At 39.5% G+C, this 18,876-nt stretch overlaps 1 protein-coding gene across 3 annotated transcripts in view; it reads right to left on the reverse strand.

Moving 5' to 3' along the window:
* Positions 1-18,876, reverse strand: part of ITGB4 (integrin subunit beta 4) — a 60,267-nt gene that overhangs the window by 23,282 nt on the left and 18,109 nt on the right. For all 3 annotated transcript variants that reach the window (XM_063459133.1, XM_063459132.1, XM_063459131.1), the window contains exons 2-12: positions 15,791-15,868; positions 10,682-10,764; positions 7,119-7,220; positions 6,634-6,838; positions 6,317-6,413; positions 5,333-5,504; positions 4,770-5,033; positions 3,731-3,820; positions 3,480-3,602; positions 3,199-3,366; positions 250-326 (exon numbers count right to left, since the gene is read on the reverse strand). In XM_063459133.1, the coding sequence (XP_063315203.1) occupies positions 250-326; positions 3,199-3,366; positions 3,480-3,602; positions 3,731-3,820; positions 4,770-5,033; positions 5,333-5,504; positions 6,317-6,413; positions 6,634-6,838; positions 7,119-7,220; positions 10,682-10,764; positions 15,791-15,868 (1,459 nt within the window). The remainder of the gene's footprint in view (positions 1-249; positions 327-3,198; positions 3,367-3,479; positions 3,603-3,730; positions 3,821-4,769; positions 5,034-5,332; positions 5,505-6,316; positions 6,414-6,633; positions 6,839-7,118; positions 7,221-10,681; positions 10,765-15,790; positions 15,869-18,876) is intronic.

Raw genomic sequence — 18,876 nt, forward strand, 5'->3', positions numbered from 1 at the left:
AACTGGGCCAATGTAGAAACAATGTTTCATGTTACATAATAAAACATACATACACGCTAGATGTTCGATAGTCTCCTATGATCAGGAAAAATTAGTACACTGTGTATAATAGACCGTACACTTCCAATTATCATAAGCATACAGATGTTATTTGATATATCTTAATTGTGTTTAGTGTCCGTGTTAACACAACTCTTACGAGTGTAGCTTATATTTTTATAACAGAGCATGTGATGCACACAATCTTACCAGCGATCTTTACACTCACAGCGTCCGCACACAAAGTGCCCGTTGAAACTGCACTTAGGAGAGTCCAGTTCTTTTTGCTGAAGGAATAAAATGCAATGCATGAGCATGATTTAAGTAAATGTGAGAACTGGAAATTATGAAAAATGACATCAAAGACTAAAAGAGAAACTGGGAAATGAGAATTTTGAGAAAAGCAGGCTCGAGGTTCGGGAGGAATTTGGAGAGAAATTGTGATCAAGATTAGGAAATGAGGGGGCGGAGCCGAGCAGGCAAGCTGACTGGTCGCACATCGCATGGGCTCCAGCTTTCTGGGCTCCATAATATTGCCAAATCGAGACACAGCGACAAGAGAGGCGAGCAACCAAGACAATTGGACTCACACTGAGCTTGTGCACACAACGATACCCATATCGAACCCCGGCATGCCCGGGAACCGCTACAGCTGGCTTGGGCCTACTGGAGGAGGTGAGGGGGAAGGACGGCCGCCTTCCTGCCCTACTCAAAGGCCCCCAAGCGTTTGAAAATCGCTTCCCCCCCCCCCCTATGGACCGGTGGGGGTCATCCCGGTCCCTGCCTGAAGGGAGACCCCACACGCCGCACCGAACAACGGTTCCCGCCAGCCCGCCAAGCAACGCGGTAGTGAGGGCCCCCAAGATGGCGGCTCTGCTAGAACCAGATAAGCGAGGTCAGCGACGACCAGAACCAACCCCAGGCACCACTGCCACTGCTGATGACCCCATCGATGTGCTGTTTGAACGCTTCTGGGCAAAGTGGCTGCAGCGTTTACAAGCAGGGACAGCCCAACCCACGCCGTCTCCACAGGCGAAAGGCTATGGCGGGGGGAAAATAGAGCCTCCACCTCAGGGCACGAAGAGAAGGCCAAAAGCGATCTCCCACAAAAGAGACCCTCCCGGGCTGGGAGCAACCAGGGGCATACCCCGCAAGCGTCGACCACACCAGCGGAAAGATGCCACCCGAAGACACACACAAAGATCTGAAACTCTCCGCCAGTTCCCGACAGGGACGACCATGGGCCATTACGGATCCCAGGTCAGTGGCAAGAAGGCGCTAGCTCCAATGCAGCCCTGGGGCAGAGGGGACCATCCACCACCACAACGCCATACGACCCCCACCAAGTATCGACACCCGTACAAGATAAGAGGTACAGGGGTCCGCCACGAACACCGACTCCATGCAAGCACAATGCCAGGGCCACAACAGGAGGGGAGCGACACTGCTGCTTCTCAGGGCCCCAGGGACCGAGCTCACCTACCAAGCCTGTACCCAAGCAGTGGAAAAGAGGCAGAAGCTCCTAACAGGGACTGCGAAACACTAACCCGTCCAGCACATGGCTCAGACCTTCCCAGCAGGGGTATTGGCTGATAGATGGCCTGTAAGCCCGCAGCCCCACCACAGGCCGCCCGCAGTTATGGACTCTTGGTGGACAATACAGCAGGCAAATAGTTGTAAGGACATAACTGCTCTGATCCGGCTGTCCTGAGCACTTACTGTTTATGTCTGTTTGCTTATAATATTAATCGGCTGACTTAAGGCACTCACTTTTAATAGTATGTACATAGATGTGACACTACAGAATAGCATGTTTGTTTTTGTGTTTTTTTTTTTTTTTTTTGTTAGGCACAGCTTTTCGGTTGGATGTACAGCGTAGACCTGTACCCCCAGCTACCACGCTTACTCCTCATTACGGGTGTACAAACAAGTGCAGTTTAAGCAATATGTTAATATATGTTAATATACGTACTAATACGCTACAGCTGAACCTAGCATGTATGACAATGTTTAAATAATATAAAAAAGCAAACTGTGCCTTAACCTTATGGCTAGCACCTAACGACTACTAAGCTACAGAAATACTCCTAGATCAACATATTACCAGTTTTCTCCTATGTGGACGTTATTGTCAGACTAATCAATATGTATATGCTGTGCTTACTGACATCTCCACCTCTGACACGACTTGCTTAGGCAGGTTAACTACTCTAACACACACGACTTACCCTTTGACTCCACATGAGTTCTCTTTAACTCTTGTAAGCGGAACATAGTTCAGTCTGGTTATGCTTATTGTTTAATACTCAACTTGTTCCATATTCTGATTCTCAAAAACAAAAAATGTGCAAAGTTTCTAAATGCCATACCAATGTTAAACTAAGACTGCATGATTGTTTGCACCGGCTGTCGTGGCAGTGCAAACGTGTTTGTTCTCTTTATGCACAAATAAAATAAAGATTGACAAAAAAAAAAAAGATTAGGAAATGAGGAATAGAATAGTAAGTTAAGAAACAAGAATGTGCATAAACCACTGTTCTATGTTCTCATTTGCAAGATAACACAGTGAGTTTTGTATTATTAATAGCGTGTAATCATCTATGTACCTGTCTACAGGGAGACTCTGCTCCAGAATTACGTTTTAGTAGTTCTGGTGCTTAAAGAACCTGTCCCTGCCGGCTGACAATTCTAAACACCGTCTTTTTCGGCAAAAAGGCATGGTCTACATTTGTTCGTAAAGGCCACATCCAGTGATAGACACTTGAGGCGGAACAATATTTAACGACTTTACGCACTGCCTGAAGATGCCAAACGCTCCCCGTAGAGATACATTGATCTAATGCATCTCTATAAGGAGTTGTTGACTGGCACAGCATGGCATTTGTGGCGTATGCACACTAGCCCCCACTCCTAATGTTTCCATATAGAAATCTCTGCAGTGATGATCTCAGCCAGAGTAGAAGCTGGGTTGAAACCAGCGCACCAGGGGACTAAAGGTAAGTAAAACTGGTTATTATTCTTTTTAAGGGGGATTGAATAACCTATATCACCGCTAGAGTATTCTAACATTATCAATACATTTCTATATTCCTAACATATTCCTTCAACTAACTAACAAGATACTTCTAAACAACATGTGCCTGTCCTTTAGACACTCACCAGCTCACAGGGGCAAACATCACATATTACTGAAGCATCGATTTGAAGTCCATCTGTAAAGGACGATGGTTTTAGAAGAACGTTGCCTTTCTGGTCCTGTGGAGGAAGTTTGCACACATGCTGCCCACCGACCTGTTCTAGAGCTTTTACTTTTACCTGGAAAATACCCTGGATGGGAAAAATTATTTAGTAGATTTTTTCCAACTTTCAAATCACTAGTATCACTTACATAAACCATAGTTTAAAGGGTTATTAAAAAGTCTTTTGGAGGGGAAAGTTACCTCTTCTCCACGGGTGACCTGGAAGGATCCTGTCTCTGTAAGTTGGGCTTTACTTGATGAGACTGTGATATTCATGGAACGAGGGGTGTAGTCATCTCGGATATCCATCCTAGAACGGATTTGCTATAGACAAAGTAGAGGATGATTAATACCCTGAAACAGATAACTTCCGAAAAAATATACGCAAGGACGTAGGCAAAATATTACAAAAACATTGTAAATCTCCAACCATTTCATATCTCCTCACTCACCTTGAAGGCCTCTCTGAGAAGTTCTACGATGTTGGAAGAATCTTCTTGCAGCTCACCAATTTCAGAAACTTTGAAATACTTGCTAAGTTTCTGTAAGACCAAAGGAAACGTAGAAACAAATCAATATGTGCTGAATAATATGCCTTGCAATGGAAGGTATAAACAATTTAGAAAAGTGAGATCTTCAGAATGTCCCTCAACTGCCTCTGACATGGGATAGTTATGAGTCAGTTTTGAGGCCTGCACCAGAAATAAATGGTCTGTTAACTAATAGAGCAACAACCTGTTAACCATTTGGTTTAATGTTTTAACCACAGCATTTTTAGCACATACACAATGCCATTCCTAGCCCCTAGGAAGTGCTTTAGGGGATAACTGAAGGTGGTCCAGTTGTTAATTTGGGAACACCCCCTCTGGCAGTCACGTTGACAGCCAGGAGGGCTTCCTGATTCACTCGGCTTGAACCATCATTCAAGTGCAAATGGGAGTTTCCATAGGGAAACATTAGACAAATGCTTCCCTATGAGAAGCATTCTATTGGGCGATTATCAGGATCGCATTTGACTGGTGCATTCATGGCAATAGCCACGATTGTCCTTTTTTCTGTTGAGATAGGAAAGACTGACAGTTTCTCTGGAGAGGACTGAGTAGAACAGTGAGAAGTGGGGACTCTCCTCTGGATAAAAAGGTAAGTTAAATGGATACTCCAGGCAACATAAAGTTGATACGTTGTCGGGAGATCCAGGATGCCTGCTTACTTTGAGGGGTTAAACCATTCTTAAAAGTACTTGTGACAAATCCTGTCCTCCTGGCCCCTTTGCCTCCTCCTCTGAACCAGCCTACTTTTAAGTATGTACCTGTGTGTATATATATATATATATATATACACGATTACCCAAAGCAGTGGCACCTATTTTATCAAGTTAAATATCCATGTTAACCTTCAAGTTTGAACTGATAATAATTCTACTACAGCTGGTGCACTAACTAACTGAGCTATCTAGATGTTGCAGTTCCTGTCTGCACATGTGACACTCACATCATAGTAGCTGTAAGAGTATGGGGTCACTGCGAAGATTGGAATGATGTTGTTTTGGGCAAGCACTCTAACAAGGGTGGGGACAGAGGGATAATCCTGTATGGTGTCATGGGTGTAGAGTCCCGATGTGTCCAAATGACAATGCTCGTCATTTCTTGGCATTATCCCATCCAGGACATTCATGCCATCGGCTTCGTAGTGGAAAGCAGATTCAGTGGAGAAGACCAAGAGATGGGTGCTACCCTTTCTCCAACCAATTTGATTCTAAGGGAAGAACAAATGTTATTCACAATATACCGTTAGTACAGAGCAAAATCACCTTACTTGTAACTTAGGATATTTCCAATCAGGTCTGGTTTTGTCAACTAAGAATTCTAGGCAACTTTCTATATACACCTCTCTGGCAGGGACGCCAACCTTGGAACTACTAAAGTGAGGATTGGATTTATATTTTTTCACTGGGCTATATTTGCAGCTATTACTTATAAACTTGAGTACTATAAAAAGTTATCATTCACTTATACAATATTTCATTGCTCCTCTGCTGCTGACAGCCTTCTCACCGTGCACACTGCTGTCTGTAGAATGGCATCAAATCCGCCTTCAGGAGCATCCAAATTTCCAGAGATTTTCTCCTTCATCAGTTCCCGGCGGAAGTGATCAATATCTTCTGTCAGACGGATGACATTCTTGAAGGAGAAAGGGGGGGTACTGTTGGGCCACGGCTGCTTGAGTCTGAAGAGTGATATGAAGAGTTAATGATTTAATGTACCAGATTTCGACACAAGACCCTAATTCATGGGCTCATACACTCATTCCAGCAGGTTTTGTGTTCAGTCAACCCAACTTCCATCCAACCTCGTGTGTTAACAAATACGACTTTACTGTTCTAGCTCACAATCAGTGTTGATTTTAACAATTTTAGTCAGCTAACATTTTTGAGATTTAGTTGACTAAAACTAGACTAAAACTAAAACAATTCCGATCAGGGCCGGTATAAGGATGTTTGCTGCCCTAGGCAAACAAAAATTCCCCCTCCCCCCCATCACAATGCTCCACCCATATGATCTGCCATATGAGCCAAGGGGCAAAAGAGACAGATAGAGGCTTTAAGTTAACCCATTAGATTTTAGTTGTGTCAACTAAAACCTACTGAAGATTTAGTTTACTAAAACCTACTGAAGATTTAGTTTACTAAAACCTACTGAAGATTTAGTTTACTAAAACCTACTGAAGATTTAGTTTACTAAAACCTACTGAAGATTTAGTCGACTAAAATTTACTGTAGATTAATCATCCAAAAGTAGACTAAAACTAAAACAATTCAGATTACTAAAATACGACTTAAACTAAAATGTTTTTTTTAATCAAAATACTATAACTAAAACTAAACTGTAATTTGATGCCAAAATTAACACTGCTCACAATACTGAACGATCATTAAAATCAGAACTTTTTCTCATTGTATATCGGCTTCCTATGCCTTCCTTCCTTTTCCACAATCCCACAATCGGAACCCAGCTTTCAATTTGTTCCCCGGTACCTACTTTTCTGGTCTCATGTCTGTCTGAGGGACGGATACTTTGTCCACAAACTTTCCAAAGCCAATGGTGTAGTTACTTGAGAGGGTGCTGAGCACATTAGCTGTAAAACAAAAATTTGATGGTGAAACAGAGAAAAAAAAAAACATTAAGCTAACAAAAAGAGAAAGTATTCTACTAAAGATAAGTAGAAGGAAAAGTGACAAGCAACTTTAACACATTCATTAAAAAGTATGTTCCTCGTTTTTATTGTCCTTCTCAGATTCTCCAGACCTTTTATTCATACTCTATCCTACTATCTTTAATAACGACTTTTATCTTACATAGTTCTTGTCCCATTTTCTTAAGATTGTCCAAATCATCGGACATGGAGTAGGAGAAGTCCATTAAGATATACAGATCCACAGGGGTGTCCAGTGGCTCAAACACATGCAAGTCAAATGAAGCCTCTTCCCCCGCACGTAGACGCATGGACATCAGCTGGGGAGAGACTTGTGTCTTCTTCAAGCTGGTATTTATACGGATACTCTGTAGAGAGGCGAATGGAGTGATAACTAAGCAAAGTATTTTATATCAAAAATATGTAGCGCTTTCTTTATATAAGAGGTGGGAATAATATTGCAACAGTCGGGAAGGTTATTAATTATTTTGAAGAGGTTGGGTTTTGCCCTGGTGATCAAACACAAGTTGTCGCTTTCAAATATGAATGGAGACGAATGGCCTTTGGTCACAGAATATCAAAATGCCCTCTCTCCTTTTAGTACTGTAATACACAGATAGGGTAATGCTATGTAAACTGATTCCTTACCTGCTTGGTTAAAACTTCACTCTTCATATACACAATCCCCCTTGCACTACAGCCATATTCCACGAGATTATCATATAGATCACATCGTCCATAACGGAAACCCTTGTAGATGTGTGAAGAAAGTAAAAGAAAGTTAGACTTATTTTTTTGTGTCATTCGATGCTGTAAGACAATGTCGCTTTCCAATTTTCAAAACTTACGCGAAATATTAAAATAATACAACTTGTGGGTTTTCACTATTGTCAATATTTCTATAGAACTATTTCATACTAATGTATTCAATAATGAGTGTTCATTGTGTTTATACTTTGTACTTAATTTTACCTTACAACAAAACATAGAAACATAGAATGTGACGGCAGATAAGAACCATTCGGACCATCTAGTCTGCCCAATTTTTAAAATATTTTCATTAATCCCTGGCCTTATCTTATAGTTAGGATAGCTTTATGCATATCCCACGCATGCTTAAACTCCTTTACTGTGTTGAACTCTACCACTTCAGCTGGAAGGCTATTCCATGCATCCACTACCCTCTCAGTAAAGTAATACTTCCTGAAATTATTTTTAAACATTTGCCCCTCCAATTTAAGACTATGTCCTCTTGTTGTGGTAGTTTTTCTTCTTTTAAATATAGTCTCCTCTATGTATTTTAATGTTTCTATCATATCCCCCCTGTCTCGTCTTTCCTCCAAGCTATACATGTTAAGTTCCTTTAACCTTTCCTTGTAAGTTTTATCCTGCAATCCATGAACCAGTTTAGTAGCCCTTCTCTGAATTCTCTCTAAAGTATCAATATCCTTCTGCAGATACGGTCTCCAGTACTGCGTACAATACTCCAATACTTCCCTCTTTCTACTGCTAATAACCTCTCCCTATACATCCAGGCATTCTGCTAGCATTTCTTATTGCTCTATTACATTATCTGCCTACCTTTAAGTCATCAGAAATAATCACCCCTAAATCCCTTTCCTCAGATGTTGAGCTTAGGACTCAGATGTTGAGCTTAGGACTCAAATATTGTGTACTCTGCTCTTGGGTTTTTATGTCCAAGATGCATTATCTTGCACTTATCCACATTAAATGTCAGTTGCCACAACTCTGACAATTTTTCTAGTTTACCTAAATCATTTGCCATTTGGCCTATCCCTCCTGGAACATCAACCCTGTTACATATCTTAGTATCATCAGCAAAAAGACATACCTTACCATCAAGACCTTCTGCAATATCACTAATAAAAATATTAAAGAGAATGGGTCCAAGTACAGTTCCCTGAGGTACCCCACTGGTGACAAGCCCAAGCTTTGAATATACTCCATTGACTAGAACCCTCTGTTGCCTGTCACTCAGCCACTGCCTTACACAATATTGGAATCCAAACTTAAAGATTGCAGTTTATTGATAAGCCTTCTACGTGCAACAGTGTCAAAAGCCTTACTGAAATCTAGTTAAGCAATGTCTACTGCACCACCCTGATCTATTATTTTAGTTACCCAATCAAAAAAAATATATAAGATTAGTTTGGCATGATCTCCCTGAAGTAAACTCATGTTGTCTCTGATCTTGTTTTTAGATGTTCAACAATGTGTGTTCTATCAGATCCCATTGACTTATTTGTCTTTACTTTTGACAGTTGAAATAGAACCTCTTCCTCTGTAAACTCACATGTAACAAATGACTCATTTGTCCTTTTTCCTAACTGAGGCCCTTTCCTTCATTTTCATCTGTAAATACTGAACAAAAATATTCATTGAGGCAGTCATCTAGACCTTTATCCTCTTCTACATACCTTCCTTCTTTCTTTTGTTTTTAATCTAACTAATCCTTGTGTTACTTTCCTTTTCTCATTTATGTATCTAAAAAATGTTTTTTCCCCTTTTTTTTTACTGACCATGCTATTTTCTCTTCTCAACGCAACTCTCGTTATTTTAAGAAGAATAGTGTGAGGCTGCATCCCACAATCCCTGTATGCTCCTCTTGTGTTTCAGTTCAATCTCCTATTGTGATTAAATTTGCTTTATTCCCATTAAATATATTGTTATCCATTGCTTCAGAGCAATGTCTACTTGCCCTTATTATTGTAGGGGCATGTTAGCTTCCTGTTAATGTCCCCTCATGTCACCCAATTTACAGAAAAAGGAGGCATATCTGTCTGGCATGTGTGCAACTAAATGACACACAATGTGATAACCGTCCAGCAGGTCCGTGCATATCAGAGCTCTGCGGAAAGCATTACCAAATTTCTGAAAATAGGCTTACACATCTACAAACGTGGTCTAGGAGAAATCTGAAATATTTATTTCTGGACTGTCCAGATGTCGGGCAGTAAAAAAAAGTGTGCTGCAGTCGTGGAATATGGGCACCAAGTCAAGAATGTCCCACATTTTGGAGAGATGCATTAGGCCTACTAAAGTCACTCAGACCACATGATTTCATTTGAAGTGGTCACGGTGCAGTGGTGATGTCATTTTAACCCATCAATGTAAAACATTGCCATTTTGTAGAAGCAGCAAAGTTACATTGAAGGGTTAAACACACATCTAATGACTGTCTTCCTGACAGCCACTAGAGGTGCTTCACTTCCATAACCAAATCAAATCTGGTCCACAAATCAACCTCTGTTCATGGCAGAAATTGATTGCTGGAGCTTAGCGTTTGACGGCGCATGCATATCTTGTCCCCAACGATTCTTTTTGAGAAGCATTGGATCCGATATGATTGAGATTGAGATTTTAGAACAATAGAGAGGAATTTCCAATCCTCAAAAAAACTTTTATTTTTGGGACTATAAACTATCACTATCATCCGAGTTGCCATCATAATAATGGAACCAATTGACACTTAGTGAATTTATCCCCTCGATGGAATTTTTAAACAGTCACTGAAAACAGTTAACCAGTATACAAAAAATGTAGCACACGAGTAGAACAAAAACCTCCGCTGGCTTTATGATGTGTACAACCAACTTTAATGATTTCTTGTTAATCATACACACCAATTAAAGGACAAATAAGTATTGTAACTTCAACATAACGGGGCAAAATTGATAGCTTAACAATCACACGTTGCACAGTAACAGAAATCTCCACTTAGGGGTAAATTAAATTGAAACACATGCTGGAAAAAAATGTCCGCGTGGAATTTTTTAGGTTAATGACAAACTTTTATTCATTTAGCTCCATCAGTGGACTCCACTGTCTGCATAGTCAACTGTTACATTATATAAAATCCTATAAAGGAGACTTTTTTTTCGTTTGTTTTTTGTTGTTAACCTTGAGATAAAAGCCAGTCAAGCTGAACAATGCATGATTAAATGAGTACATCACAAATTAGGATCAATTATAACGCAATGATAATTTCCGACTTCAGCAACATTGGCAGGGGTAATATGACCCGTAACGTTAAGATTATTATCACTTTCAAATTGTTGCGTAATTCTGCATGAAAGCCAGAAAATGCAATTGATCGGTTACTGACGCAGATTGCAATGTACTTATAATTTCTTTTTACTAAATGCTGCATTTTATTTCTTATTTTTGATTTTTTTATTCTAAACTCTTACCTCATCTATGCAGTAGGAACAATCTTTGTCCACTTGGATACATGCGGTGCAAGTTTGTGCCCCAGATGCCACACATCGATTGACTGGAAAAACATAGTTAATTATGCAGAGTGGACACATAAAACATAGATTGACACAAATACTCAGTAATATTAAATGAACACCCCCGAGCACCATAACCACTACAGAGTGCTCTAGTGGTTATGGTGTCCCAATGTAAGGAGCCAAAACATTTAATAAGGCTTTGCCTCTTACCTAAGATCTGCACCACCCCTCTCCTCCTCTCTGCTGGAGAGAAAGGTGCTTAGGAGTTGTTTTGAGCTAAGTCCTTCACTGCCGGGTTTAGCTCAATGAAAAGAAATTCTGGCAAGGAAGAGCCAAGTGGACCCCAGGGATGAAATGAAACAATTACTAAACAGTTTGACTCTTCACATGTGGCATGGGGGGTCGTGACGCTTCGGGCGCCATAACCTCTGCAGCAAACTGTATTGGTTATGGTCCTAGGAGTATTGATTTAACCCCTTAAGGACACATGACATGTCATGATTCCCTTTTATGCCAGAAGTTTGGTCCTTAAGGGGTTAAGATGTACTCTTTGCAATATACTTATAATTTGTATAAACAAATGGATCTATCCAATGTACGTGGTCATGGAGATGGCGGTAGTTTGCCTGAAAAGTGTAGCTGACATCAAGCTCATTGTATTTGACAGTCACTAAATTCTTTGTCTCTACAGTGACAATAATGTGCTACAGGGCATAGACCTTCAGTTTTCAATTAGTACAACCAATTAAGAGAAGGTGTCAGAATCACGCAGGGCACGTCCCTCATTATGATGAAAGGGTAGAGCATTTCCCCTAGCCTAGCGCAAATTGACACTGGGTAATTCGAAATCCACTCTGAATTCACTTGAATTCTCACTTTGGTGAATAATCATGTTTGGTTCAATCTGGAAGAAGGAGAAGACAATTTCTTTTTTTTTTTATACACTCAACTTGGTGTTGTAGAGAATTCAGATTAAAAATGTTATGCCAAGATAGTCAAAGTAAAATATTCTCAGACTCATCTATTTTTCCAGTTTCAATAGTTTCTCCTAAAATCTGCCATTTATGATTTACCACGATCACCGTCTTAGAGTTAATATTCACTATACAGTGAAATGGGGTGAATTGAAAAACAAAGCTCACTACAATTCATCATTCACTGAGACGAGTCTATTTGTATATACTTTTTTCTTGCCTCTGTAGATAATCTGTTTTTAGTCCATGTATATAAAAACTATAATTTCGAAGAAGAACAATGCATTTTATTTATACGGACTGATTTCTAAACATATTTATTGTAGTTTAAAGACACATTACTGTGAGAAGGATATTAGGATAGAAAAGAGGGACAGAGGGATTTGGGCGCAACATAGGGACTGTCCATCCTAAATGGGGACAATTGGGAGGTATGTGGAAGAAATGAATAATACAGTAATGTGATACTAGTTTGTTTTTTTTTTGCTTTGATTTACTTCAAAGGTAAGCTCAACGTAAACTAAATTTGTTTTCTACAAATGGCAATTCATCTTAATTTTTGCCAATTGTAGCATTCCACACAACAATTGGGAGGGGAGAATTGGAACGGAGTGTGGCTGGGCCCTGAGAGGACGTCACCAGTGACGCAAACTGTGCCACTAGCCACACGCATAATGGGAGGGCATACATCCACCGACAAGCTGCTGAAGTGCTCCCTGCATGGTCCTAGTGCCTGCTGCTCAGTTGGGGCTGACCCACTGGAAAGTAGACGGTTGGGGGACCTGTTGAAGGGTTGTCTAAATTCCGTAATTCTGAACCCCCATACATGACGCCAGCATAAGAAGTCGTGAGAAGGAAACCCTCACTATCTGTGGCGTGCAGAGACAAAGTGTTTTAATTATCTCTGTTATAAATTGCATCTCAGTAAACACTTCAACAGTGAATATATTCAGACATACAAAAAAAAAAAAAAAAAAAACACCCATAAATATCTGCAATATCTGGCTTTAAAAACCTGCACATTGGACCATTTCTATCCCTAAAAAATATTATGAACATGTTAAAAACAAAACAAAAAAAACCACAAAACATAAGGACAGATTTTAGGCTCTATTAATTAATGCAATTTTTGGGGGCTTTCCACGTCTTCTTTAAATGGAACATGCCATGCATATCTCGACAGTGCAAGAGAGGGGTCCATGGCAACCAGACAAATGGGTTAAAGGCTTTGAAGCCTTTTGCCAACTTCCAACAAATTATACCCCTTAACCCCCCCTCCCAGTTGCAAACTATATATAGTTAAATGCTTGACTGCATTTAATTCCTTCTCGGTTAGAGAAACAGGCAAAGCCCACTTATTTAATTTGAAAACTTGCACCTGCCGTGTGTTAAGCTAAAGGCCAGTAGGCCTGATTCTGTTGCCCTGTATTCCTTTCCCTAATTCGTGTTTTATTATATAGTTTGCTTTTTGCAAAGTAATAAATTGCATTCCTGTATGGCATGAGTGGACCATGTGATCAAAAGACTTTATCCCTATTAAAACTTGTCTCAATCTCCTGTTTGGACTCTATTAACTGAACACCAAATCGTAGCGAACTTAAGATTGTATTGTAAATGTTAAACAATTTGATTTTGATGACACAGAAATATCTTAGATGGCTGAAAAGGGGGCTGGTGCCAGGTAAACTTTGTTTCTTTGTCAGTTTGTCAAAAATAAATAAAAAATTATATATGATAAAATTGCGCCCACAGCATATTTGCACTATAGCCACCACACTGACCTGTAATGGTTATGGTGCATGCACTGCCCATTTAACTAATTATATTCTTAATCAACACAGTAGCCTGCTAGTTAAAAACATGGGACGTCCTACTCATTTTGCAAGAGCAAAGTTCTTTGATGCTGTTGATGGTAAATAGGAAAGATATTCCAGGCTGACATACTGTCTTTGAGGACCAGATAATGAATTTTCATGGATTGTAATTGGTTCTTAAATGGTCAGTATCATCATTAACAAGTGCCTGGCTATGCTAATCTATACGTGAGTGGAAGTAATCAAAAGGAATTATTTGTTTTAAAGAGCACCAGACAATGGTGCACTTACCCCAAATATCCACCATATTATCTCAGGTTAATCCACGAAATTCCTAAGTATAGTGATCATGTGTTGGTTTTTATTTTTTTCTTCCAATTGAAGATATTTTATTTCAGAATACTGATAAGTCACTTCCTCTACTGTTACAATTATCAACATCTATCTACAGACGGATAAACAGTGACTCACAATATATAGTCTGTAATGTGTATCTGCAATGACCTTACAAGGGTGGAAATAGACCAGTGATGTTTTACCACAAATATGGTTCATTTCTTATTACCTGAGATCTATAAAACAGGACCATGTTGTGGAATACTGCAGGTCTAATACAGAGCACATATCCCATGTAAATGTTAAAGCGGCACTGATAGCAAGAGGTATACTGAGAACCTAGGGACTACTTTGTCTCTGTATTTCTCCTCTGCCAGACTTTCTTTTTTTTTAAGTGAGGGCGGAGTCTAAGTGTTAATCCCGACAGCCGTCACCAGTGACGGCTGCAGGGAATTGGCTGTGTCCGTGGACTGCGGGATCTTCAACAGACCGCAATGCTGTCCTCTCAGACATGCGCACATGTGACGTCGGCTCCTGGTGCTGGAGAGGAGCAGAGGGAACAAGATGGCGGCGCCCGCGAGGGACAGGTTCAGGTAGGTAATCTCACAGTCACCTGCCCCCCTAGCCACCGGATCCCCAGCGGAGATGTCACGAGTTCGGGTCTTTGCAAATTCAGAAAAGTCCCCAGACGGTGACAGTGCCACTTTAAGGGAACACTTAAAATATAATAATCAATACAGTGCGCCTCTCTGCCTTAGCTACAGCAGAGACCTTCTGACTCTCTAAGAGGCAGGGAGCGACTTTCAGTGGACCCCATGTAAGAAGCCAAACCACTCAAAACATTTTTGACTACCTATTTCCAGGATTGAGAGCAGTGGCACTGCCTGTCACCAGCCGGAGCTCACTGTAGTAATTATGGTGTTTAGATTGTTCCTTTAAGTGCCCAGACAGTAAAAGCTTTAAATATTGTTTTGCGAAGGAAATTATTCTGAGCCAAAACCATCTATTTTACTAAAGTAAAACTTCAATTTATGGTGAAGTAATGATATCACAAAAGAAATTACTAAATTTTGCTCCAATATCTTTTTACGCAAAAGCCTATTGAATGATTTATGCAGAATATCTGATCCTACATTCGCCTACTGTGTAATTTAATAATACACATGTTTAAATTCCTTAGTGGATGTCAAGGTTCAGTCTAGTTTATAGTAGCTGGGATTCACTCACAGCCTTATAATTCCTTGGTTCTATTTCATAGTTTGTCTTCTGCAAAGAATTCTTCAGTTAAGCAAATAGACGTGTTCACATCAATCAGGTTGTAAGGACTTTCAACATTTACACACAGAAACTATTTTTCCTATCAACGTGGGATTAGGCTCTACATACAAGCATGGTTAAACAAACACAAGGTTATTTACCAAAGTGAGAATTGCTGGGAATTCAACGTGAATTTTAAAATTTTGATCAATTCTCCAAGTCAATTTTAAATTTGGCTATTTTGGCCTTATATTTCAATTACCCTTTAAATTGCTGCCATTTCTCGCTGTGAATAACCCTGTAAATAGTGAATTGGGTAGAACTGGAATTTTAAATCTGGCCAAAATAGCAATTTATCATAGCATATAGCGCATATGCACCTCCAGCGTTGCTATTATTCCAGCTCGGCTATTTAGGTCTAAAATGTTAAAGGTTTCCTCCATGCACCATAACCACGTCAGTGATTTGAAGTGGTTATGGTGCCTAGAGTCTTTATGAGTAGCGTCCTGCTTTGAAACACTGCACATACAGAGAAATGTTATATTTCAGAAAAAAATAGGTTAAATGAAAACATAACTTACCTTTTTTTAAAACAATTTTAATTTGGTGTTATAAATCTGTTATCTGTGAACCAATTGCGTTTCTTTTACTGGAGAAAAAAACAGCACCTATAAGCCACTTACCTTTAAGACTTTCAGATAGTGGGGGGATAAGGAGCAGCAGGAGAACTCCCAGCATATTCAGGAATGGCATGTCCCTGCCTGTCAAACATAAAAAAATTATTAATTTACAGATAAATAATAGAAGTGGTAAAAATGGAATGCAGTATTCTGCCAAGAGAGTGTGGCACCAGAGTATATCAGAATGACACTGTATTACATCCCAGGTACGGGCTTATGGATTCCAATACTACAGAGATGGACAAGCCTCAGCGTTTACAGGAATACCATATTGTCACCTATCAGATATTGATATTGTCATGTGAAAGCATAAATCCCAAGTGGCCCTGTTTAGGAGGGACAGTCCCTATTTTTGACCCAAATCCCTCTGTCTCTCTTTTCTATCCTAATGTTCCTCTTTTCTAGGAGCTCCATATTGTTGGTGTGTCTGAGTGTATAACAGAGCTCCACAGCAATAATACTCACAGTAATGTCTAATTGCTGTCTAAGTAAGATACATTGTTCTAGTTCTAAATTAGATTATTTGCATTAATTGTTATAAAGTCACGTTAAAATTCTCAGAATAAACCCGCCCCACTGGACACACACCTCCTACCACGCCATCAAAATTAAAAAGTGTCCCTCTTTGTCCATTTGGAATGTTGAGAGATATGTATATATGTAATATTGCACTATACAGAGACACTACAGAATCTAAGGGGAATAACCAATACCAGCTTGCTACATATATTGTCAGGCACACCGTACATGCACTGTGTATATGAAATGCCACACACTACAGAGAGGGAGAGAAACGCCAAAGGACCTGTAGGGCATTTTACCATCTGACAGGTACAAGCAACGTATGGAATTTTGCCTTATACAGAGGGAGAGATCCCTGAGTGTAGGAGAATGACCGCTTCCAGTGTGTCTGGTAGATATATTGTCAGATACAATATACAGAGGGAGAACCCCCGAGTGTATGAGAATGACCTCTTGCCAACTGTAATGTACTTGTATTGTTAGAAATACATATATTTTCTCCTCACTGATCCTAGATATATCTAGACAGAAATAGAGCGTTGAAGACATATGTCTTGTCTCGTGGATTATAAGCTGATTTGAGTCGAGCATTCCTCACCTTTAAATAAGCCCTTTCTATCATTGTACAGTGCTGCGGAATATGTTGGAGATATATAAATGCTAATAATAAATAAAACAAAAAATTAACCCTCATTAAAATACACACAGACTGCTTTTTACATCCACCATAGCATCAAATTTGGTTAAAGGAGGAATAAAAGTAGAACTAATATCAGAGTATTTGTTGTGTAAACTCTACTGGCAGAAGTTTTCCTGGCAATGAGAGAATGATGTCATATCTGGGGATTCTACATCATAAGGTTCTGCAGAGAGTATATTAGCTCCATTGGCGTCCAAGGTCTCCTATCAAATAGGAAAGAAGACACGGTGGAATAATCGCTAGTCTTTCCCCATTAATTCTGATCTTCATCTTTTCCAGGTTTTAATGAAATAATTCTTATTAAAAAAAAATTAAATTAAAAAAAATACCAAAAATATACAAAGGACACATAGCACTATAGGACATTTTTTTTTTCCATTTGTTTCTTAATCTCTTGTTTTTAGACACCTGCTGTTAGATTGGAGTTGCAAGCTGCACCAAACATATTTGTTATCTATTTATGTCACAGGCTAAACGTGAAATGTATCATAATTTATTGCGTCTGTATTCCATGGTTTAAAATTTCCGCTTGCCACCAGCCATTGGCTAGTAGAGGGTTATCCCTGGTGACTGGTGAGAGTGCCGTACACCCTCCAGCTTTGCAGTGGTGAGTAACATTTAGGACTTGGCTAGTGGTGGTGTAGAACTTAAGCCCTCATCTATGTTTGGTTTTAATGAGCAAAAGAAAATAGAATTGAAAGAAATTTTATTTTTTTAAAAAAAAATTTAATTAAAATGTATTGTATGAACTTAAAAGAAATAATTGTATTTCAATATACATTCCATTTATGAATAAATAATATTGACTTGTAAAAAACAGCAATTTCTCAATTAAATATTTTGAGCTTAAGGTTATGGTATGTTTTTTTTTTTAATGTATAATGAGTGACATTTATGACAAAAAGCTACAAAACAAATAATCCATATGTGCCCTGGCTCCCCCATTGTAAAGAGTCTGAGTTTAAAAGAACTCCTCCACAACTCACTGCTTCCATTGTAGCTCAAATGAGCTAAAACGTCCTGCTCAGGAGCTTCCAATAGCTCTGCTGAGCCACGCCCTGCAGTGTAGGCCTAGCTTATTGGCTGAGAGTGTCAGCTGATCGCTCTTAGTCAAAGAGCGATATATGCACTCATTGAGGTTAACTCACTGAGCTGTAGTGGATAACGGGTGTGGCGCCATCCCAAGCCCACCCTTATAAAAAGTTAAAGCGCTCTAAAATGGTTAGACTCCTTACATTGGGGTATGCCAAGACACTCTTGGCACCATAACCACTTCAGCATGCTTCAGCGTGTTTTTGTGTATATATTAAGTAAAATGTATGTTAAACATTCCATTGCAATTATGTATGACAGAATGTTTGCGTTAGCTGATCTGCTAATCAGACATTTAATGTAGTGCCTCGACATGCAATAAAATGGCTGCAGGGTATTCAGTCATGTTATGAAATAATGCTGTCTCAGGACCAGGTGTCAATGTCTGAAATTATCTGTGTTAAAAAAAGTGAAGGTTCTTAAACCAGAGAGAATATGCAACTTCTTATTCACTGTACACATCCAAACCAAACCTCTAAATTTAACCTTCACGAGCAGTGAAATCTATATATATTATATGAATGGTAAATAACTCTGTAAGATTTCTCAGCCAATATCCACCCCCCATAAGGTTACGTATATATCCCATAAATCTCTGTAAAGCAGAGGTTTTAGTGATATGCAGTTCGGCTCTCAGCCTTCTTTTGTTTCAAATATATATTTATTATTATAATTCTTTATTTTTATTGTGCATAAGTGAACAAGTCGGCCTGCACCGTCACAATAACGAGTGCAAGACCATGCATAAAACACAATGAAACAGGTTACATACGGT

The sequence above is a fragment of the Pelobates fuscus genome, chromosome 6 (assembly GCF_036172605.1).
Source record: "Pelobates fuscus isolate aPelFus1 chromosome 6, aPelFus1.pri, whole genome shotgun sequence".
NCBI lineage: Eukaryota > Metazoa > Chordata > Amphibia > Anura > Pelobatidae > Pelobates > Pelobates fuscus.